The 23,158-nt window shown below is 40.1% G+C and overlaps 1 protein-coding gene across 11 annotated transcripts in view; it reads left to right on the top strand.

The window, feature by feature from the left end:
• The window catches only part of LOC112451711 (cAMP-specific 3',5'-cyclic phosphodiesterase, isoforms N/G), a 315,563-nt gene that overhangs the window by 233,780 nt on the left and 58,625 nt on the right, over positions 1-23,158 (top strand). For 6 of the 11 annotated variants that reach the window (XM_025011533.1, XM_025011530.1, XM_025011526.1 and 3 more), the window contains 3 exons: positions 15,560-15,748; positions 17,469-17,501; positions 18,639-18,659. In XM_025011533.1, coding sequence (XP_024867301.1) covers positions 15,560-15,748; positions 17,469-17,501; positions 18,639-18,659 — 243 coding nt within the window. Of the gene's footprint in view, positions 1-8,840; positions 10,001-15,559; positions 15,749-17,468; positions 17,502-18,638; positions 18,660-22,549; positions 22,672-23,158 lie in introns of those variants that run through there. The other 5 variants (XM_025011527.1, XM_025011522.1, XM_025011523.1 and 2 more) reach the window with 5 other exon arrangements.

Here is a 23,158-nt window from a genome sequence, read left to right as displayed (position 1 = left end):
TAATTCTTATCTCAGCACAGTTCATCGATAAACGTCTCATAACGATTGCTCGATGATACGCGGCCAAAAATAGCGACGATGAGATCAATTCTTTTTTCTCTGTATTATTAACATAAAGAAAGATTTAAGAGTAAAATTTACATGTTAAAATAGACGTTGCGCGCGTTCTTTTATTGCACAGTTTTGGAAATACGGGGAAAATATGGAGGAATTGTCATATTTACATACTCTCGATCGCACTCGCAATATTTTCCAGGTTATCGTCTCGGGAGTCGACGGGCTTCGATGCAAAAACCGGGATTTTGCACGCGGAACTCCGTATCTACACGATCATTTGCATAATATTGTACTTGCGCCGTCATGAATGGCGCGCTGTAAGTGCTCCGATTGTCTTTTTTACGCCACCTTCGTAAGTCGGATATCATATCTGCGAGCGCGCGAGGAGTTCTTGACACAAATCTGGCGACCCTGAAGGGTATGTAGATGATAAACCGTCCTTAACAATCGCGTAGCACGCTAACTCTTTCGGGATCGATATTGCGCTTTTAAGCAGGGGCAGGGGGGTCCAGACTACCAAATTCTCCAATAATCTTTTGGCGCCTGCTTGGTACTTTCGCTTGGTAAAAATCGCAGCCACTGAGATGATCATATAGATATTTGTATGGAGTTTGCGCGCGCGAAGATTAAAGTTGTTTTCCTCTTGTGACGATCCCCTCGCGACGATCTTCATGTCTTCTGTATGTGCATGCTACAGATTTCGCTGTGCAATTTCGTCGTTACGACACGCACTCGAACCTCCACACGCGCAGAACAGAAAAAAAGGTGACGTTCGTGGAAAATGTGCGGGACTTAATGCGCGATTTGATACTCGTTAACGGACGCCTACACGCGATTTCGCGGCTCCGGCAAATGGCGTTTGGCTTATTGTTAGATCGCGTTCACTGAACGAGCCGGCCGTCGCGTCGGCATGGTTCGTAAACGAGAGAACGAGCCAGGTTCCCGTGTCGAATGGGGGGATACATCAGGTCAATTTTTCACAAGCGCACTTCGAGAAAATCGATACACAGTACCCTTCGCAGATCAACCCTCATCCTCGCTTTTCTTACCAGTCTCTCGACGTTTTATCGGCGCTCTTGCTAAATCCCGATTGCTCCCTAAATTGATAAAATGTCCGCTATTTGCTCCTCTACCAGCCGCGAGTTCTTGAAAAGACTTCGTTCTTCTCATTGTCTATGAGAAGAACCCTCTTACTGTTCGACGTATTGCTAAGAAAAGATTTTTTGAAAAGGTTTTTACCAAGAAATCTAAAAAATTTTGAGCGGATGGAATCTTTAAACTTTGTAAAAGAAACGGCGAAAGATCGTGGAGGACAAAACACATTTACAATACAGGTGAATAAAGATATATCTACGTATGAAAACAACTCTTTTGCATTTTTTTTTTTTTAAATTGACGTGACTAATACAATATTATCTTGAAAATTTTAGCTTATATAGAATTGACGCCAGATTTACGATAAGAACTTTTTCCATTTGCCCGTGTTTTGATTTCATACGCCAAGAACGCTTTCTGGATCTTAACGCGATGGAACTTGAAAAGGAAAGCGGATTTCTTCAACAAATCTTGTCCTTTCCTTTCTAGAGCATAATTCCGTAAATGATTTACTTTTATTTGAAACATATGTGAAATCCGTTTTTTATATTAAGGTTTATACTGAAACTCGATAAGACTAGAGAAGTAAATTTGAACTTATAAATAATATAAGCAAAAGTATGATTGAAAATTATCCAGAATGATAAAGAATTAATAATTCTTACATTTTTAACCTAGTTTTTCTGAAATACATTTTTTAAAACAATATCTATTATTGTTACAGATTAAATAATAGAGGAAAGATTTTTATTATTTACCAGAAGTTAAGAGAATCTGAAAATACATTTTAGTTATTAAGGAGCAGATATATTTAATTAGCAAAATTTTTAAATATTTTAACAGTCATTAATATATTCGATATATCTTGATTTTAAAGTTCAAAGGTTAAATAATAGAGGAAGGATTTTTATTATTTATACAAGAAGTTCAAGAAACTATAAAAATTTCAATATTAATTATCACGAAGCAGATATGTGAATTTATTTGATTAGCAAAAAATTCTTCAATAATTTAACAAGTATTTCTTTAATAATTTAATAAGTCATTAATGATATTTGACATATCTTGGCTTCGAAGTTTAAATGAAACGACATATTTCACAAATATCTACATATATATGTATCTTTGTGTAAATGAGGACGAACTGCATGATTTATTCACAAGCTCGTTTGCGTTAGCATCTTTACGAGAATTACCTTTTACTATTTGTACTAATAAAACATTTATATGTACACGCATAATTTTGAATATGCATAATTTAGTCACGTGAGTTACAATTCACGTGAACCTGTTTCGGTGAAATTAAAGCAGCGAAATGTGCGATAACACAAATTCAGTTTATTTTCCTTGGTTTATACGCAAATAAATTAGAACCAAATGTCCGAACTCAAGTTAGGCGCAGTTTCGTTCAGTTTCCAATGAATTTCCTTATCGTTATCTCTCGCGAAGACTCCGTTACGGAAAATCGAGACGCCCGTTGCACTTTTGTTCGCGCGTATTCACCCGTTCTTTACCATCCATCACTCACCGATACGTCTCCGTAAAAGGGTTTTTTTCCCTAACCGTATCGTATATCACCTCGGAACCGGCGCATGCCAATTCGAGATTTCCATGTAAACGAGATGACCGTCGTTGCCGTCATGTTCGTATTCGCACGTAACAGAATCCGGCGATCGATGGTGCACTCATTCATGAATAAATGTGCAATCGCGATTGCATCTTGTTCCCACGTCACGCATAATAACGACTTTAATTAGCGTAACGCGATTGCGGGAGCTGGTCGGAACGAGAAGTTATAAAATTGTCGTGTACAAATTTTTAAATACCCGCAATAAAAAAAATAAAGCATTCATTTAGCTTCGGAAAACAAAACAAACAAGGTAATAGAACAGATTTGAAAAGGCTGATTGCATCAAAAAGTGTTTCCGCGTATCTGCATTAAAAATTCTGCCCTGAAAATTTAAAACGATGAAATTTCGTATCAGTAATATGCGTGTACATTTATCTTTATATTCCGAATAACAAATAAATGAATAACCGAATAACAGATGAATTATTTAAAAGATCGATAAATAAAAAAGCATACCGGATGTAATTCGTGTTGCGGTAATTAAACTTCAAATTCTACGTGTGTATACAATAAATATTGATGCCAAAGTGTAATGCATTGATTTTTTTACATAAGTCTATACGATACGAAGCGTCTCAGTGTAGACGTGCAAATTTCGTGAAGTATGAAACTTGCAAGAAAATCAGTCTATTATACCAGCTCCATTAAATCTACCCCGCAGGTGTTAGCAGCTGTTTTCTTTTTTTCTTGTTGCATCCTCTCTCTCCGCGCTTCTTTACCGCCACAATATTTCGTTATGGCAGATAAAAGTCGCGTGCGCCTTCATAAATATCCGATAAACTTAAGCTATAAAAGTTTATATTAAATTAAATAGCGCGGCGTGTTAATAAAACTGCGAAGTTGCACTCGCGGCGAAGTTTATATATTCCGAAATGATGTACGTCGGGTTTATAAGATAAATGTTTAAAAATTATGGCGAGACACAGCTGCAATTTATGACGTCGTAACGTTTCACTCGCATTCTTTCGCCGATTGTTGTTCCCGTGGCTATTTTATCATAATTGGTTAAATATTCCGCGTTCACGTCGAGCTGTCTTTCGCGATCTCCGAAAATGTAATACGCCATAACGAGCAATTGAAAGACATAACACACATTTGCTGTAATTACCTGTGTTGGCAAGACCTAATAGTTTATTTTATTGATAATATTCAGCACATTCAATTTAATTACTGTTTAGTTATCAGTATGTAAAGCCTAATAGCTTTTCTCATTATTATATAAAATTTATATAATGTTTTTCTTACAACATTCGGAATTAGGCACGTCATTTCGATGTGAATCAAATCATTTCAACACTATTCTCGATCCGCAAAAATTTTCCATTTGATGGATATAACGATATTATTATCGACTCGTTATATTGCGTCCTACTTATGCGGGCGCTTTTACTTTTCTTTTTGCCATTAAATTGCGCAATACATTTTATGGATAATTAGAGACAATCATACTTTGCGAGGTGCAATTAGGTGACGCGACGATTTTCCTCGCGATAAACGTCACTTCGCCACTCATTGTTCGTTCTTCCAATCGAGTTGATTCTTCAATTTGCGTCAATAAAATATAAATCAGGTTGTCATCAATTCCGATTTATTAAATTTTCATGGCATTACTCTCTCTCTCTCTCTCTCTCGTGATTGCACGGTATTTTTAATGACTCGCCAGCGATATAGCGTCGCAATAATTATGATTAAAATGTACTATTGATAATTATTATACATTATTCAAGAAAATATTTTTATGAAGAATAAGTGTGCGCATGAGGTACGGTGTATAGTTGATGTTCTCATATACGGGAATTTTTTAACATCATATTTCATCCGATAATATAGTTCAATTACCGAGCAAGCCAAATAACCGGGAGTGTATACTGTATTATTCTTTTGTCCATCTGAAATTCTCTTTATTTTTCTGACAACGGTCGACACCAATCGTTTATTCATTTGAAATAATGGTCGCAAATGAAATTGTTCTGTCTTGACATATCTGTTGTCTCTATTGTTCGTCGTCATGAAGCGTAGGGGGATAAAGGATCGCTGTCGTTATCTCGTGTACATACAAATTACGCTTGATCTATCATAATTATTTCACAGCAATTTCTTTGCACTTTCGTTATACGGAGGAAGTCCTTGTTGAGCGCGTAATTGAATAAGCGCGAAACTCGAAGACCTGCGACTAATCTTTGTTTTACGGAAACGTTTACACGATTTGATGCTTGCGCAATAGTATAATAGTATAATGCTTTTTATTATGTTTCACGGAGCACGCGATCAACTGCGAATTTCTCAAGTTTCGCAGAAAACGGCAAATTCTGCATCTACGTACCGTTATAGAAACGTACAGCGACGAAATACAACGCGCAGATATACAATGGTTCTATTTATAATATCAAGGCTGATTGTGAGTCTCCTTAATTCCGTTCATATTTCACCTCTCTTGACATATTGATTGATAATTGATTATTCGATTAAGGTTACTCGAATATCCGACGGAATCTTGCTCTCTCCTCCATGACAGACGTTGGTGCTTCAGCAGAATTTTAATTTGGGGATTAACTGCAAAAATATTTGCAATTAAATAACAAAAGGGAGATTAGGTTAGGTTACGCTTGCGTCTAATCACATTCTTTGCTAAGAAAATATTTACTCCGGAGTTTGTTTGAAGAATCTCCCTGAGCGAGAGAGAAAACACGGGGATCTCTCGCATAGATGCGGAGTAGAGAGGGAAAGAGATAGGGGAACCTATATCGTTGTTAGATAAGCGAAGCGCAAATATATATATATATATATATACGCGGTGAACCGATTTTGCTCGTCGAGAATGATCGCAGACTTCGGAGTGTGATGCGCGCAGCTATAACGCGGGTATAAGCAACAGACACCGGCATGGCAAGAGTCAGTTCGCGTCTGGCACGCGACCGACGAGGTCGGTCATCGCTTTTCGCGAAGTAAAGATCGGCCTGATACTTTGTATCGACGTATTCTCCGAGGCTTTGAAACATCGGGACGGTTGTCGAGAGCGATTCTGCCCGATTCCGAGCGGTTAATTCGCGATTATCCAAGATGTAGAGCTAGGCTCTCGCGCGACTCTCTCGCAAACTTCGACGTTTGCTCGTATGTGAACGTAAGCGGTGTGCTCCGGCGCATTAGAGTTCAAACGATCTAATGACAAACTGTCGTTGAGTGTGCGAAGGATGTCTCCCGCGAGATCTTGAGTCATAAGTGCAGGGTAGATAAATCCAGTTGATGGCTGAGTGCGCGTCGAGTGAGGGCGAAACTTTCGCGCGATATTTCGATCATGAGCATCGTGTCGCGTGAGTGCGTACGCATCGAGATTACGTTATTTAAAGAAAGAGAAAAAAATAGAAAATGTGCTTTAAGAATAGCCCAATAGTTTATGTGAAGAAAAGTATGTACACACTGTGTAAAAAGAATATTTAATATCTTCTGACAGAAAACCGTATAAGTATTTCATATTAAGCGTGAGCAACGCGATGGAACTTAAAAAATTTAATCTTACCTCAAAAAAGCAACGTTGGAAAGATGTAGCGAGGGAATAATGAAACACATTTGTCGGCGGGGTCGAACGTTGATAGCTTGCGCCGGAGAAAAATGATTTTTTTTTATTTTTCATTATCGAAGGCAATCCCGGGGCGCTCCCCATCTTCCATCGGCTTCGTTAGTTTTCTGTATCTATTCAAACATTCGCCATAACCGAATTGTCATCTGTATCTATATCGCGAACACGTATCAGCGGCCAGATTATCGACCATGTGATTGCATATGTTCCAGTTGCAAAACAATGATTCCTACGGCTTTGTTTTACGATTTTGCAGCGGATAAACAACTTTATGCACGGCTAAAAAATACGGAATTTTGCGTATCTATATTCTGGAATTTTATATTCGTGAAAAAAATCTCTGACAGGGTTTGGACTAGCATTATCTAGAAAAAAAATGGTGATAAATGTTCAGCATACGCGACGGGTTATGGCAACGTTGATTCTGATTCTGATTCTGATAAATCGATTTTACTCCGTAGTCATTGATTGATATCGGTCTATTAATTGATATCCACGCCGGAGACCTGGTTGCCATTGAATTTGGGACTTTATTGAGTTTGACGTCGTCACGTAAACCTGTAATGAATTTATCCGCAGGATACGCGTAATTGGACTGGATAAATAAGTTATAGCGGTGTCCCGATGCCAACCGAAAACATTACAGAAAATTCTAAGGGAAAGCGTGACTCGCTGCGAACCAGAAAGGATGCTGACTTTGATCACTCTCTTGATTGTGACTACGAGAGAAACTTTTAATTTTATTTTCTGCAATTTATAAAAATCCTTATCGTATTTTTTCAGTGTATAAATCACAAGTATAACTGTGCAATCTTTTCAAGAGAAAAGTGTTAAGTACTATATAAGCTACAGTGAATGAAACAAAATATCTAAACGATGATAATTTCGAGGATTCTTTGAATGGTGAATGAGAAAGCCAAAACACTAATGAGATATCATCATTACCGCACGATTTTAATGTTTCTAATTTTAATACAAATAAATTTTATCTTATTTTATATCCGCGCCATTTATCCATTAAAGAGGCGAATAATTTTTTCGCGATCTTCGTAACGTTATTCCAAATTTATCTTTGGTCAGAGTGTATCTTTTTTCTGCACAATGCACCAAGGTATTTCCCCGGCGTGCTATTTGCTACTTTCTCCTTGTTTTTTCTCTATCTTTACTTATGTCGCGCGCGATTTTGTCGAGAGCGCACTAATCTCGTTGCCTCAAGCAAACTTTTGTGTTACGCTAATTAGCGTGTCGCGTTAATGGCTGAGCTCTTTGTCTTCGCGGAAAACAATACCTAACAGCTTCGTTTCAGTAACTTTGGGAGTAGCCGAGGGAGTAGCTTTGAGGAAGACTTCTGCGTTGCTTTATTTACTATTCTTACTATAATATAGTATCTTTATTACACATAGTAATGTAACAACATTCTCGGAATTTAATCCGAGTTTTTCAGGTAATTTGAATCTTTGCAGAAAACAAGAATATAAAATATTTCTTTTCTAGTATAAAATAATCAAGTATAAAATCTTATCCTCGTGTTTCAAGAGAACATGTTAAAGGTGACTTCAGGTCCATTACCGAGGCGAAACCAGAAAAGTGCTCGACATCGTTCGCATCGCAAGTTAGCTCTTTCCCTCTCTTTTCCTTCCTGCTCTTTCAAACCTTTGCGCTTCATACTTTTCGAGAGGCAATTAAAGTAAATCAGAATATCTAATTAATGAACTAGTCACATTACAGAGATAAAAAAATCACGATAAGATATTGTACGGAGGTGACTGGAGATAATAGAATTTTTAAGTGTCGTCAGACTATATTTAATTAACGTGAAAAAGCATTTCTTTCGACTTTGTGACGTTAAATAAAGAGGAATTATATTGTAAAATACAAATCTGCAAATCGTTTTGTAGAAGACGTCGTAATTACATTTCCGTCTTCTCGGAAATCCATTTACAATCCTGCTATCAGTGTAGCCTTTGCTGAACCATTAAGGGAAATCGACCAGCGTGGGACTCAGTTATAAGTTGCTCCAATTAATCGTCCGGCGAGACGCGAAGTTAGGTTGTAACAAACTGTCGTCTATTTCAAAGATAACGTCGCACATTCTCGTTAGGCGAACTTTACAGATTCCGTCAAGACTCAGACGCATCGATGTTCTTGCACGGTGTTCTTGCACCGTGTTCTTGCACCGCTTCATGAATGATGCATTCTCATCTTGCACGTTTCTCGCTCTGTTTACCCCGGCGGGAATATCGTGGCAATATGGATACCCGTTTATTCATCTCCTCCTCGACTTCTTGATCCCCTCGGCGAAGGTGAGAATCAATTTTTCGAATGGCCGCTGGTGTCGCCGATTCTTTGCCGTATGAGAGATTGCTGTAGACATTTCAAATTGGCTAGAAAATGAAACGCGGCCGAAAGCGTTGTGACCCAGACGACGGTTGGATATTTCCTCGAGAATTTAAAAAAAATTAAAAAATTATTAGCTCGATCTTCGTGCCGAAGAGCACGTCGTTCTCGTAAAATAAAAATTGTAAAACTTGTAGTGTTATGTACATACGTTAGTCTTTATTCTTTCTCTCTTTCTCTCGGTATTTTTATTCCAAAATGTAGTAAAAATGATTCCTCAATTAACTGATAAATTGAAAGCGTGACCTGAATGAAAACTGTTCCCCCGGCAAAATGGTTATATACGAGTTGGTAAACAATGGCCAGCGCTTTCGCGAAACTCAAATAGGACTGAAGCACTAAATTGTCGAGTCACACGAAGTACCGAAATTCTCTTTGGCTACGTTATCTCGCGGTGCAGATAATACAAGTTGTTCGTAAAACGGCGATGTGTGTTACGTGTCGTGACTCTCTATCGCGACATGTGGGCCGTAATATGAACTATTATTCTCTTACCTGACATAATGGTCTTTTACAAATAACATCGTAAAGAACCACTCTGATCGAAAGAGCGTTTTGCGGGACCTTTCTCGCGCCGGGGAGTCATATTCCCGCGTTTATGATAATGCTTCGATGTAAATTGCTAGCCGTTACAGGGAAAGTTTTGAAAGCGTTTCTAGAGAAGAGATCATTTGTGTATAAATCGGCCAGTTAGAAGTGATGTAACGATGACAATTTGTGCAGAAGTTTTAATGAGAGCGAAGTAATTACTTTCAACGCGCAATATTACAAGCGCAAGTATCGTGGGTTGATTTATCGATCAATAATGTCGTTCACCCGCCGCTAATCCGACTCTGCTACAGCAGAGCCAGCTGGAGCGAGAAACAGTTCGGTAACAGGAGAGCTCGAAAGACACAGTCGTGTTACGCAACCTCGATGTAAACGCACTCAACGCAAACCGTCGGAGATAAATAACGGTCGGTGGAAATCTACTCTCTGGGTCGGATGTTACTGTGACGCGCACATGTAAAGCTTATAAATATCGGGGATATAGAAACGGGGATAGCCGCCGTGTTCAAACGTTTTCTCAAGATGAACGAGTACGCCCTCGTTATGCCCCACGAAGTTGCTCCCAGACTGGCGCGAAGAGATTCGGGAACCATGAAAGTAACACTTCCGTTGACCTCCTTTAGGAGACACAGCGGGTGCGTTTCTACGCTCTCACGAGTGAAGCCACATCCGAAATTGCTGTACGTCGCTGTCCCGTAAGTGCTCTATAATCTTCACAACAAACGCCAAAAAAATATCGTATTATCTGTGAACAATTAAATGCGTCTAATTACGTTAGCACAGTCACTGTGGCATAATTAAACACTGCACATAGAAATCTATCTATATTTTGTTGCTAATTTCAAGTTTGTTGGTTCACTTTTAATCTACACAACAATTGCGTTCCCTTGAAGAACGTTCTCTTTTCTTGTGTTACGATAAATAATTTATTCATTGTTCACACGATATCAGTAGTCAGTTCAGTTTCGAAGGGAAATTCAGGAATAGCTAATTCGGTTTCGGTGAATAATACGGAAACTTGGTGTACACAAATCTGTTATTTTAAATAATTGCTAATTGAAACATTTATACACCGTGAGGTATTGCCGTTACGTCTTAAATTGTTTCGCTCGGCGCGATAGGAAAGATGCATTAGTAAAATGAGTGCGGAATAATCAACGCCGGATAATCCGGCAATCACGGCTATACACGAACACCGTAAAACGAGCATTACCTTAATGCAATTATCCTAATGCATACACGCGATAGTATATTTGCACGTGTTATAAAACGAGCTATCGATGTATATACACATTTATTACCAAAAACTCATATATCCACTAAGTGGCCAAACAAATCTAAGTTAGGTCTCTTTCCTTCTGGCACGAGAAAGTTTCCTTCAATACGACCTTCCTGTCAAATGCACCCTTCTTCTTATGTACTTTCTACGAAAGGCGCGTGCGAAAGAATATTAATCTGTGCCCTGATATTATTTATCCAACCGACAGAGAGGAATCCGCGGCATTATCGCGATATCGGGAAATTCATCATTTATCGCTACTTTCCTGCCCTGAAACGGGGGCAGGAAACGAACTCGCCTCCCGAAATCGATAACGAGAGCATCAACAATCACGGGCAACGTGGATGATCTGAAGATGATACGCGCGCGTGTGTGTTAATTGCGCATATAGGAACAGTCTATTCACGCGCGAAACGCCCAGCGCGCAACTTCCTGTGGAATTCGCACGCGGATGGAGCCCGCGATGAATTGAACCGGCGCGGCGGCGCGGCGGCGCGGCGGCGTGCCGCATCAATTAGGAGTTTCGGTAAACAATCGATAATACTCTTGCGGCACGTTTAATTGCGCGCCGAGATGCGTAATTAATCATTGATAGTTACGCGGGATCAATTAACGCGCGACGTTCGTCGAGGTATACGAGACGGGCAATTGCCACAGATCCTGCTAAACTAGTCACTTTATAATCAATTGTTCGAGCAATTCGATTCAGCAATTCGGTCTATTCCTTTGACACCGTTAGTTTTCATCTCCATGTATCTGCATATATTATACATGATTCAATCAATTCTAATCATATCGATTAGCAATTGATTGGTGAAATAAACAGTAAATCCGACTTATGACCGCACATGTCTTGATCGTTGATCGTTGATCGATTACGATCGCTATTGTGATAAAAGTGAAATATGTCGTAGCGTACTGGGATTTAATATAAATAGCGCTCGCCTTTGTGCGTACGGAGATTAGCTTGCTGAACTAACGATTTATATAGGTACATATATATATATATATATATATACATATACACACACGACATCTACCAAAATTGCGCGAGAATTTGCGAATCGATAGACACAGGGGCGCACATACCAATGCTTGTTTATAGGCACGGCTCTTCATGTCGAGTATCGCCGATAAACGGTATCGAATAAATAATTTTTCCAACGGCAAATTTTGCGAGCTAAAGCGGCAGACATCAATTGTGCAGCAACGCCAATACGATTGTTGCACAAATTAAACCAATAAATTGCTTGAGTTAAGAGCTCTTATCTCGTGTCGCGTTGCGCGAAACATCCGCGTATGAAATTTGTTGAAATTTATCGAGAATTCAGCGTTGCATATTTCGAACCTGCCGTAACCGATATGTCAACGGTGAAGTTCTAGTCTTTCGGAGATTTCTTTTTTTAAAGTGGAATAGGCGCGGCCTGTGGAATCGCGGAAATGTCCATTAATGACATTTATATTTCAGCACGCAACAAATATTGGCTTGGTCCTGTCGCGTACAAACAAAACGCGCCTTTGCCCAATCTCGTTCGAGGAATGTCTTCGTGCGCTTTCCGCAAAGCTCTGCGCGAGTTTTCGGACGTCTTCGCCGTAATACAATTCCTTTATCAATCGCATTCACGATCAGATTGCGCGGGGTGCAATCGCAGACCGCTATCATTGACAACGGCTGGGCTATTAGTCACACTGAATGGCAAGGTTACGAGATTAATCACAGTTTACGTAATACGACGTAATGATTGTTATCGTGCGCGAGGAAAAAAATGTAGCCGTGCTCGCAATATTCCCTCGATGGCAACAGAAAGGAAAAAAAATTTAATTAAGTGACGGATGCATTATTGCAAGCGAACTACCGTGACCACGGTAACTGCTTGCTTCCGACTTTGCAGACACTCTTTGAAAACATGCAATTTTATTGGTACAATGCGGCGCAGCGAGGGCAATAATAGTATACGCGCAGTATCACAAAGCTATTGTATTACCGCTCAGCCGCTCCGTTCGTTCCGTGAAATCATACGGCTTGACTTGTGATGAAAATTCAATTTACATTTCCAACGGAAATATTTTAATAATTACATCCCATTTTTCTATTTACGTCAACTCCATTTTAAATTATCAAAAATTATTTTATCTTGATTTGCGTCGAATTAGGCTCTCTTAAAAATCTTAGAAATCCGTAAGAAATTGCAATAAATTTTACGATCAGCATGATGAAATAGATAAAAGATTCGCTATAATGAGCACTCAGGTGACGAAACTTTCGCTTCAGTTATTTGCTAGAATTCCCCCGCAAGTCTTTCAACTAGCTACATTTATGGCGCAACATGAGCTAAAAAGGATACAACTCGACATTTCTTCTTGGCATCGTAAGAAGACACTTGCACATCGTTAGTGTAATGAGGAAGATTTTGCCGCCCATTTTATGCTTCATCTAATTAAGGTCGCTCGCGTCGACAAATTTTTCCTTCACTTGCAACGTGTTGATTGTTTACAGCGGCTATGAATATATGGAGCGTATATGTTCTATATGATCAATCTTATCTTTTCTCTTAAATATATAATGTTCCACTAAAAAATTACTTCTGCTTTAATTAATATAACCGAAAAAGTAGCTATAAAAATAATTATTTAAAATATAATTATCTGAAACTAAATATTAATCTGTTTGCAAATTGACTCACAAAATGTGCCAAAAAAAAACACCGAATGGTTCCATGAAACAATAGAATAATGATATATGATACCGCAGAATTATTTTCAGGACACCGAAGAATACATATGTTTTACGCTGCCTTATTGCGAAAAGGAGCGCGTGCGTATTTCGGATATTTATTTTCGTAAAAGCGTCATCTCACTTGGGTGGTAAAAGTTTACAATAACTTACACAGCTCGGATTACTTTAACTTTGACATATGTTGTCAAGGACATAATACTAACTTTTCCTTATAACTTAATCGGCGGTCGCTTTTTATTAAAAAGTTATTAACAAAAAAAAGTTTGGCGACCTCACCGATTTCAATGACCTTGATATATGTTGTCAAGGTCATGACCCCGAGTGACCTTCAGAAGGTTTTAGCCGTTGCTCGTTATTCGTTAAAAAGTTATTAACAAAAAAAGTTTGGAAAATACGTAGGTTAGATGACGCGCTTTACAAGTATTTAACTGTTTAAAGCGCGTCACTAATCTACATAGGTTAGATGACGCGCTTTAACAGTATTTAATTGTTTAAAACGCGTCAACTAACCCATGCGTAAACTATTTCGGGGCTACCGCATCTCCCCCGAAAGCAGGGGGGGTGTGGGTGAACCTCGATTCGCGTGAAAAGTATATGCGTGAACTATTTCGGGGCTACCGCACCTTCCCCGAAAGCGGGGGGGGTGTGGTTGAACCTCGGTTCGCGTGAAAAGTGTATGCGTGAACTATTTCGACATATATATTAGTCATTTATGCCTTCCAATACTCAAAATAGCTGCTATATTTTTCAAACTTTTTTTGTTTATAACTTTTTAATAAGCAGCGACCGCCGACTAAGTTATAAGAAAAAGTTACTCAGTATTATGTCCTTGACAACATATGTCAAGGTCAAAATAATCCGAGCTGTGTAAGTTATTGTAAACTTTTACCCACTTGGGTTTCTCAACTTCCAACACGTATATTTCTGTCCATTCGATTCGTGCCTGGATGGTCGAAGACCTCGCACAGCTATTTCCATTGAAACCCAAAAGCTGAAGGTTAAACCGAACAAAGTTCATCACGGTCGCGATTTTCGCCTATTGCGAAAAGAAATCGACTTATACTTGAAAAACAATATGTACGAAATCGTCATATAGGACATAGTGTCTAAAAAGAGATTCGGAAACTTTTGATGGGAAAAACCATGGTGTAAAATAGACAGGTGAAGCATTGCTGGCAGAACCTGCAGAAGAAATAATGGACGCGTTCGGCAGGGCTGCGTTCGAGAACCACGCTCTTCGAAAAAATTCACACCTTGGCAGAATAGCAGAAACCAGGAAAGCAGAGGCCAATCAGAACTCGCGCTGGTAAGGGAGCGTGTACTGAATGTGTATTCTCTCTTGTAGGATTTTGACAAAATTGCCTTATGGCCAGACTCTTAATTATAAGGTCTCTTGTTATGGAGGATTTATCGGTCGAACGAACGCCGGATGCGGTGTGAATCCTCCATTATCGCTAGATGATGGGATCGACTTCAGCGTTTCCGAAATCTCGCATGGGATAGGATAGCCGATAGCGCATCTCTTACGAAACGCATGAACGATGACAACCCACGTGCTATTTATACCATGGGAAAAACGACACTTGATTAATACAGTAAAAAAAGCATGATTGAAGGGTGGTACTGAGTCTGCAACTTTCACCGAGAGAGACCAAAAGAACACCAAGACAAATGAGAGAAGAAAGCTAATCAATTTTAACAAGTAACAAGCAAGAATTAATCAATTTTATTCATTACTCCTTGCAAAACCAAGCGCGATACATTATATAGACTACAGAAATTCATGAAAGTGTGTCCGGATTTCGCCATCAATATATTTTAATATGCGCCCCATTCATCACGCTCAGGATACCGAGGCGGTATTCTATTATGGCGGTATTCTATATTCCGTCCTGCAAGATCATAAAGCACAGGCCATATTTTGTGTTTCCACGCACAGCGCAATTTATAAACTTGTTTTATCGGGCCGAGAGCAGTTTCTCTCTCGCCGAGCGAAAAATTATTATTTACGTGGCATCATCATATTATTAGGTACGCGAAATTTATGCGACGTTCCACCGTGAGAAACATTCTCGTCGCTCTGACGTCGTGATTATACTGACCAAAGGCCGGAGTAACGTTATTCATCCCTCGCGCGTGGGACGCGTCGTAAAACAAAGAGAACTCCGCGCGCTCGAATCGTCCGAGATGAGAAATCTGCGGCTCGCTTCTAATGCGAATTTACCTTTCTCATTATAGTTTCGACGTGGAAAATGGCGCCTCGACTTTGGACGGCGGCGCCGGTGGTGGCGGCGGCGCCTCGCCGAGCGCGGGGCTCGTTCTCCAAACGCTGCCACAGAGGAGGGAGAGCTTCCTGTACCGGAGTGACAGCGACTTCGAGATGTCGCCGAAATCGATGTCGCGAAACAGCTCCATCGCCAGCGAGAGGTGAGCATCCTCCCTCAATTTCTTTTTCTCCGATAGCTCGGTCTCTCTCTCTCTCTCTTTCTCCCGCGACAGCGTTATAAATCGATTATCAGTAAATTGGGGCTTACGTGAGTAGATAACGCGTATTGGCGAAGGCTGCTTCGACGCTGCTCGGGCAGAAAGTCTATAATACCTTTTTTTTGAACGCGCTCGTGAAGGAGGATTTATTAGCTTCCCCAGAGACATTGAATCTGAACGAAAATCACGCGGTTTATAAAGGCGCGCAATGTTTATTTATTTATAATAAAACGCGATGCGTGATAAGAGAATTATTTATGAGACGTATATAAAAATAAATTTACTCCGTTATAAGTCGTAGAAATCGACATTTGAGAAATAATTTACTACAGAATTATTATATATGGAATTATTTACTAGTTTTATCCTTATATGAATAGTTTAGCTTTATTTTGCATGCGAGGAAGTAAAAAATTTAATATTTAATTTCGTGTTTCGTATTTCGTTGAAAATACATAGTTTTGTGCGCTTTGAAGCAGCGTTCGGTACGAATATACGGAATACAAATTAACACATCTATGTATAGGAAGAACCGTTTCGCCCTATTTACTCATTTAAATCGCGCAGTGCGAGTTGTTGATTTACGCATCGACACCAATTGTTCACTTAAATTTCAAAATCAACTTTTGTAATATACACACGTTTTACAAGATATATATGCATGCGTACACATTATGGCACTTTTCTACAATTCTACGACTGCGCGCCTGGAAATTTCGTTGCGCGTGCCATTCATAATTGAATCGTGATGTTCGTTCGCTCTGCTACTTTACTCTGGTTTGGTACCAGTCTGTAATATCGTTGGAGGTTGTGAGAACGTTTTTGCGGCAACGAAGAGAACGCGTACCGATAATGCAGATGCCGTTCTCGAAAAGCTACGATAGCTTCGAGCGGATTACTACAGAAGCCGATAAAATGGAGAACGGAAGAGACCTGTTGGTGGCGCCGGCAATGCTGCCGGCATGGTACCGCGACAAGATATTACATATGTTTTATCTACCTTTGTGATAGTTGGATGATAAACGACTCAGATGATTAACACGACTGTATCAGTGTATGCAAATTATTTTTATGAAACACATACTGTGTTTTAAACTTGATTTTGTTGATTTATTGGTAACTGAAGAATAGATCTTCGTTGTTATGCGATATGTATCGTAACACGCGGTATCTTCGTTGCCTGCAATTCTGATTTATGCGTGTAACAGTCTCATTTGGACCCACAACTGTGCGTAAACAGTTCGTGATTCGTCTACTGGTGCTTTTATGTATCTTGATGAAATATCGTAGTTTCTTGGTGGCGGTGATGCTTACTACTCTTGGCCCTTACTTTTTTTTCACACAAATGTCGTTACTTCACTTGCATACACATACGTTCAACTGTCTACGGCGATGATGTTTCCGAGCTTGATAATAAAATAATTATTATTATTTATAAAAATGAGCTATTTTCGCTTTTTAATTTGAGAAATTGATCTTAAATTTTTATTCATCTTATCCAATTTCAATTCAATTTAATTTGACATCTTGAAACGATATGACGCACTGACGCAAACTGCAATTTGGAAGCATCATCTGTCCGCTGCCGTCTATTTAAATGTTTTATCGTCGCTAGTGGGTGTTGGGGTGTGACGATATGATGTATGTGATCCTTGGGTTGCAGGTTCAAAGAGACAGAGCTTCCTGTCGAGCGAGCGTATGTACTCGATCCTATTATCTAACTCATTTTGTTTTATTTCACACTTGGACTCCACACTAAACAAATCATTCAACACCCTCCATATGATCACCGATGTAAAGCAATGCCCTAATATTTTATTAATATATTCCACATGAGCGAGTCTGTTCCCCGAGTAATAATTTCCCCGAATAATAATAATAATAAACGTGCATGTTATGTTTTCGTGTTAAATTGTTTTATTATTATTGTGATTTTAATATTCTAACATTACAGATATATATCGTCCTTTGTTGTCAAATTTAATTAACTCCTTTTAATTAATTGTATTTCTTACAACTGTGATCGCATCATACTGCTATTAGGTAAAATATGTATTTAAAATATGTGGGGATGATAATATACAACTAAATAATTATTATTTTCAATCCGAGGTGTTAAAAAAAAAAACTTTCGATTAATTGGCCGTTGAAAGTTTACAGACTAGTGAAAGTAACAGAATTGTAGCAATGCAATCTGCGCTTGTGAGCGTTATACTACTTCTCGGGAAAATTGTTTTATTGCTTTGAAATTATATCACTCATTTTGTGTACTTTCTTAATATAATTTCACTCTGGTGGTCACGGAACCGAGCAAACTTGGACACAAGATCGCATCGACCTCACGTATACGCAACGAATACACACACAGCTTTAGCATAAGATCATGCAAATTCCCGCGCTTACGCAACAGCGACATTGCTTTACGATATATTCCGTAATATAGCGATATTGCTGATTTAGAGTGTAGATTTAGATGGCTAAAATGGGCAAAATCTTTTGTTTCTACACTATAATTATAAAAACGTTGTCAAACCAGAGATTATTCGCTGCGTAATAACGTTCTCTTGCTGCTTTCCGCCGGTCTTTAAGTTCAAAGTTAGAAGCGTTGAACACGTCGCGTACTATATTTAGGCTTGTCTATCATCGTGCCTGGCGAATTTTGTTATTCTGTACGGTAAAATGCGCGCTGTATAAGTGACGATATAGTAATGTTAGTTTGAGCGTCGGATTACGGTAACCTTTGACGTTTTTGCGAGTTAAGCATAAGTATTACTAACCGCATGCTGAACATAGTTGAATGTTATCGAATAAATACGAATATTCTTATTTTCAGGATATTTACCGATCAGTACAGGTAAGTTGCATCATCACGTAACTTAAGTATCTCGTAATTTAAGTCGTTCGCGACGTTGTTATAGATTATACGACTGGATGATTATACCTCGATTAACGTTCAATTTACCGTACCGTGTCCGTCACGTAAAACCCATACCATATATTTTGTACAAGGGAAAGCTTTAGCGCGAATTGTTTGCTCATCGGAACGGAATGATACGATTTGAGAGAATAAAATTGCGGGTGCTTCTCGCGCGGTGTTGCAATAATTCGCAAAAATCATCAGGAAAACACGCTAAAAAACAAAAAGCGGTATTTTCTTGTAGTTCGTTAATACTAGGGAGTTATCTTTTGACGCAGTGAGACGTATAGCTACCGTTTTATAATTTGCGCATTATGTTTCTACGCGATTGTTGTGCCGTCTTAGTGTACCGTCAGACGTATTACGACGACAGAGTTTTGCATGCGGGTCTCATTTTACGATAGAATGAGTGCAACGTGAGTGCACACGAGTGGAACTGCAGCCTATGCAAATATTTTTATCTAAAGTGGCATTAACGCACGGATTGATAGTGTGGGACACTTTTCACTTGCATCTGCTGTGACGCATAAACGCCTACCGTCTTCCAGGGAAATTGTAGTAGAAAAATTTATATTTTATATACGATGATAAAAAAGGAGGAAAGAATATACGCACGTGTGCCTGGTAAACAGGATGTGCACGCTTAAACAATTATGATATCTCCGCGTGCCACAAAATTATATCTTAATGAATTAATGCAAGTAGAATTCCGATATTTTATTTTACATTCCCGCAATTCGAATCGTTATTAAATAGCAATTAATGGCTCGCCGATAATTCCGCGCGATTGAAAATTCCGCATTACCGAATAGATGGCGAATCGACGATTTAATTATTTAAGTTCTTCAATTGTTGCGAACGAAAAGAGGCGCCGATCGGCGCTAAACTCCCGCGTTCCTGGATATTGCGTCTGACGGGCCTGAAATTAGATTTTCCGATGAGCGCGGCGATTATTTCCGGCGTCACGACTTAATCACCGTTAACGACACTTCGCGGACACGCCTGCGTACACGCGATCGCGTCTGTACCAACTTCAATTACCAACTTCCGTTTACGGTTGGTGCGGGAAACGACCTGGCGTTACGCTATTTTCGAACCTTGCCGAAAGCACGGTGTTGACAATGCCTTTACGATGGTCATTTCACCCATGTGTTGTGGGGCACTAAACTTCGTCGTGCAACGATATGCCTCAGGAAATTCATGCCGCGCAACATATTCACGATCGGCGAACCGGCGGCGCGGCGCATCCATTTAATTATAAGACGCAAATCGTTCGGAAGATTGCCAGAGCAACGCGAGAGCGATCCATCAAAGTCACGTGTTTCAACCCTGTGTATCTGGAGGACGTCCAACTCAAACTTCTCAGATTGAATGAAAATAGCTGAATGGCTTCTCTAAGCGATGGAATTAACTTTTGAGCGTTACGCGAGCAATTTCATCCGATTTTATCCGATAATCGTTTAGGAAATCTGTCAGACCGTCCCGAACAAATTTTACCCGATTGTATTTGAAAAGAGCGGCGCGATCTGTTACTGAACGAAATTCCTCTATTTGTAGAAAAATTGGCTGTATTGTATCGTGTGTGATTGCGTGTCTGTGTGTGTGTGTGCGCGCGCGCACAGTGTGACCTAACCCGTGACCCGGCCGATGATATAAACTAGACGGACTGAATGCGCTTAATTATTGCATTCGTTAGTTTTCTACGTTGTTTCACGCGACGCCAGGCGCTGTAACAGAATTGTTTACTCACGCCGCGAATAATTGTGTACGCGTAATACGGGACTTTGTCGCTCCTATTCTTTCACGGCACGTTTCCTTTAAAAAAAAAAAACTCCGTTTTCATAACAGCGGATATTTTAGATGGATGCTCGCAGAGATCCGAACCTAAAAAACATCATTCGTTTCTCTCATTCGTTATTTTATCCAGACCACTTACGCGTTCGTACAATTACGGAATTGGAAGTGATCGTTCTGTAACCAGACGGCGGCTGTTTTCAAGGGTTTCTCATTACGTAATCCGATGTCTGGCAGTTTTACGCGAAAGAAACACACACACGCACACACATATATGTATATGCAAAGAAACGTATGTGATACCAACCGCAAATTTCATCTGAAAAATCAATATTGACCGACGTAGTCTAATATCAAAAGCCTGGATAGGTATAACTATATTTTTTTTGCTTAACCATAGACGCGTCTATTCTCACGTTTACGTAATAATATTGTCTATGAAGAAAAGAAAGAAAGACAGAATACGTAACTTTTGAAAAATGCAAACAGTGCGTTAGCATATGTAAATTATTTGCGCAATTCGTTTATACTTTAAGATTATTCACGAGGTACAGAATGTAAAATCCGACTGCCAATATGTACTCTGTGGAAGCATGCAAAGTATTTATCTCGTGCAACTAAAAAAAGTACGAGATAATTTGCAATTGTGAAAAAGTCTCTCCCGCTACAATTGTGTTTCAGCTAGTTGTCGATAACTCGAAATCATGTTTACACGATATGCTCGTATTTTCCCTCGCTAGAAAAATTAAATACACTTAATCTTGGTGATTTTGAGATCATTAATAACGCGTCTGTAAACGACGGAGACGTTTAAACGCGTGCGTAAACTTTTTTTTGCGCCGGAGAGAAAAATACGCGCGCCTCGCTCTGCGGTGACTTGCATGATGCTCGACATACATGTTACAGGCAGCGAGAGATTGCGTAAAGCGACAAAAAAAAGATATTTTTTCTTAATGAGCGCTTTGTTATTCAAATTTCCGTCATTAATTTTGGAATTTTGAGCATGATGTAGCGAGAGCAGAGTACATGGAGCAGAATATTAGAAAGTGATTGAAGAAGATACCCTTGGAACTGTCAAAAACCGCTAAATGCGACGAGGTGTCGCAAACGCTCGTCACGCGCATAGATGCGAATATGCTTTAACGTAATTGATGTCCGACGCATTAAAATTCATTGAACATCCGGTGAATGTCTCTCTGTATGCAGATTGAGCGGTCACAATTAAAACGGTCTGTTGGCTAGCGTTGCGGCGCTGTACAGCAATAATTACGTGTATTGTAAAATCCGCTGTAAACAGATGGAACTATGCATTGGAGTGACGCATAAATTTAAAGATTATACCGTTAAAAAAGCCGTACACCCGTTGCCTCGAGACATTTCACGCTACACGATCGTGAAATTTTTTCCCGTTATTCTAGGATTAAATGTCATCATGTAGGATTTGAATTTTGAACAATACGAAATGATATTCAAGGCATATTTTCAATCCCACGAGCTGTCGGGGAACTTGGACGCCTCTGCCGAGTACCAGAAATCAATTCCAGATTGAGCGAGGAACCTGCGGCTAACGTGGTGGAGTGTATCACCGCACAAAACGTCCGTTACAATTTCACGGAAGTAACTTTCCGTCTTCTCTACCTGACGAGCTTCCGCAGCCGCGTTCTGCAGCTCTGTAAGTTCTATAGCTTCATAACGCTGTAATCGCCGCAGCCGTCACGGACCGGCATACGTCAGCGCGGCGTCGCGGCGCGTAAGCGCACACGCATATACATACACATACGCAAAGGCCTATCTCTCTATTCATCCGTCCTATCACCTGAGAGAACGACGGCTCCATTCTCGCCGCCGCGCCGCACGTCGCTCGCAAAGCGGAAGGAGCGAGCGGAGCGACGGGGGTGCCCCAGGTTGCGCAGTGCCGGCGCGCGCACGCTTCCCGCGCAAATCGTCGTCGTCGGGAAGTCTCCCTCCACCTCACCATCCCCCGTATACCGCGGGGGAAATCTCTGCGAAACCAGAACACCCCGGCCAGTTCGACATCGCGGCAAACACGAGGTGATCGACGGCGATACAAGACCCGACTCCTCGCACGCCAGCTCACGGGCTCTCACCGCGCGAGAGCACGGAATTCTCGCGCTGATTTGTGCGGCGAACGCGTGTAAGTCGCGCGTTTTTCCGTATTTTTTAATTTTTTTTTTCTCTCTGCACACCTCTTTTCCTCGCGCCGCGAAATTTCGCTGAAATATTCCGCGCGCGAATCGTTCCGCGAAAAAACAATAAAGCTCTCGGGCCGAGACGAAGAAAGTTTTCTTGACGTGTTTTGTGCGAGACTCGAACGGCTGGCGAAGAGAGCTTCCCCGCGGGGTTGTGCCGGCGCGGCGGGAGATTCGGATAATTTTAGAATCTGCGAAGGTCCTAGGAACACACTGGCGTCGGGATTCTTGCGTTTAGAAATGGACATAAAGATACGCAGCTGCAGTTGAATTTGATAGAATTGAAGAAGTGAATTTGTTTTGACAAAGGCAACGAGAGAAAATTAATACATCTCGAAGTATGACAAAAAATGTTGAATCTTGTTTTGCTTTTAACATACATAATCGGTTTAGATCCATCTCTCGCAAAATGAAAAAATTAATTTCGATTAC

Source organism: Temnothorax curvispinosus, unplaced genomic scaffold (assembly GCF_003070985.1).
Source record: "Temnothorax curvispinosus isolate PA1 unplaced genomic scaffold, ASM307098v1 QBEX01002454.1, whole genome shotgun sequence".
Taxonomy (NCBI): domain Eukaryota; kingdom Metazoa; phylum Arthropoda; class Insecta; order Hymenoptera; family Formicidae; genus Temnothorax; species Temnothorax curvispinosus.
This window is presented reverse-complemented; position numbering and strand designations above follow the sequence as displayed.